The sequence below is a fragment of the Pundamilia nyererei genome, unplaced genomic scaffold, assembly GCF_000239375.1.
Source record: "Pundamilia nyererei isolate P.nyererei 1_Seehausen unplaced genomic scaffold, PunNye1.0 scaffold00264, whole genome shotgun sequence".
Taxonomy (NCBI): Eukaryota; Metazoa; Chordata; class Actinopteri; order Cichliformes; family Cichlidae; genus Pundamilia; species Pundamilia nyererei.
The window spans coordinates 11,254-12,894 of NW_005187665.1; the positions used below are offsets into that span (position 1 = coordinate 11,254).

Below are 1,641 nucleotides of genomic sequence, written 5' to 3' on the forward strand. Positions count from 1 at the left end.
TTTTTATAACATGGTCCAAGCAGGAACAGTTTGAAACACAGGCTATAACTCATTTGTTCCATTCTTATCCAGAGCCTACCTGGTGACTGGACAGACATATAGTCGCAAAGTGGACGTAGACTGCCTGTCCACGCTCGCTAGTTTGGGAGCTTCTATGCACAAGGTGAGGAAATGTCTACATTTAGTGTTGATTAAAGAAACTTGGGTCTTGAGCTCAGGATTTTCAAAAAGCTGATGTAACTGAGTCTAAACTTTATACTGTCGTCTGCTGTAGATCTGCACAGACATCCGCCTGCTGGCCAACCTAAAAGAGATCGAGGAACCTTTTGAGAAGGAGCAGATTGGTACGTTCGCTCATTCAAAAGCACTTTTTACTTGTTAAACTGTGCCTCAGCCTAAAGCTTTGCCTGCTCCTCTTCCAGGTTCCAGTGCTATGCCCTACAAGAGGAACCCCATGCGTGCAGAACGCTGCTGTAGCTTAGCCCGACATCTGATTGCGTTGATGGCCGACCCCCTGCAGACTGCCTCAGTCCAGTGGCTGGAGAGGACACTGGATGACAGCGCCAACAGGTCAGCCAACACAGACACTTACACTGCTGTGAATTTGGTATGATGCAGTTCTCCTCTGTGAGGTAGTTAGTTATGGCATTGATTTATGGAATATGCTGTAAACTTAGCTAACATTACTTGGCAGTAGCAGTAATGTGAGTTTCTTCACTCAAGTGAAAGCTTTAAACATTAGCCTGATACTTAACTAGCCAACTTAAGGCTTAAGGAAATAATGGTGATAAGAGGCACTGATCCATATGGGCACAAAGAATGGCCACTTTTTTGTGCTACTGAAGTTCCCTGGCTTTCATTTAATCTGTTTATTGTGAACACCTACACATTAAACAACTTAAAAATGACAAATGGCTTCAAGCTCAGACTGAGGTCTGTGGGGCACTATCAGCCACTGAGACAACAGACAAATATGTGTTAATATATGAATATTTCATACTTTAAGGCTGCCTGTTTATTAAAGCAGTGGTTCCCAGACTTTTTTTTTGCTAGGCTCCCCTTTGTTTTACAAGAAAAATGTTCGTGCCCCTCCCCCGCACGTACTCATCCTCCAACCACACACACCCATATTTTGCTCCATTGCAGTTTATTCCACACCTCAAACATCTAGTAAACAGTTAAGCAAATACAAGTAAAAAAATTAGAGGTAGTAAGGAAATAAACTACTAACTCGTTTATGCTACGTCCACACCTACACAGTTATTTTTGAAAACGCAGCTGTTCCGTCCACAAGTAAACGGCGTTTGGAATCACCGAAAACGGAGATTTTATTTTATTTATTTTTTATATTTTGTAAGGAGACTGTCTTTAAAAGGGAATTTCTCCTTCATTTTTCCCACTGACACTTCAGGAAATCCGAGAGTTTGAGACCTTGAACAAAGCCAAACAGCTAAGAGGAATTGTGGCCATAAAGGGAAAACTGTGGGGGGGGAGAAGAAATCAAGAGTAAAAGACTATGTACATAATTGTGTTAATGGTTAAAGAACTACACATCCTACAATGCATTGCACATTGTTACCCAGGATTCAGTGGTTGAGTAAAAAGCTGTTACTTGTGATTACTGATGGTTTCTTTCCTCTC

The 1,641-nt window shown here is 41.7% G+C and overlaps 1 protein-coding gene across 1 annotated transcript in view; it reads left to right on the forward strand.

The window, feature by feature from the left end:
• The window catches only part of adsl (adenylosuccinate lyase), a 13,858-nt gene that overhangs the window by 7,495 nt on the left and 4,722 nt on the right, over positions 1-1,641 (forward strand). The window contains exons 3-5 of the mRNA XM_005750172.1: positions 73-163; positions 275-344; positions 423-607. Of these exons, the coding sequence (XP_005750229.1) occupies positions 73-163; positions 275-344; positions 423-607 (346 nt within the window). The remainder of the gene's footprint in view (positions 1-72; positions 164-274; positions 345-422; positions 608-1,641) is intronic.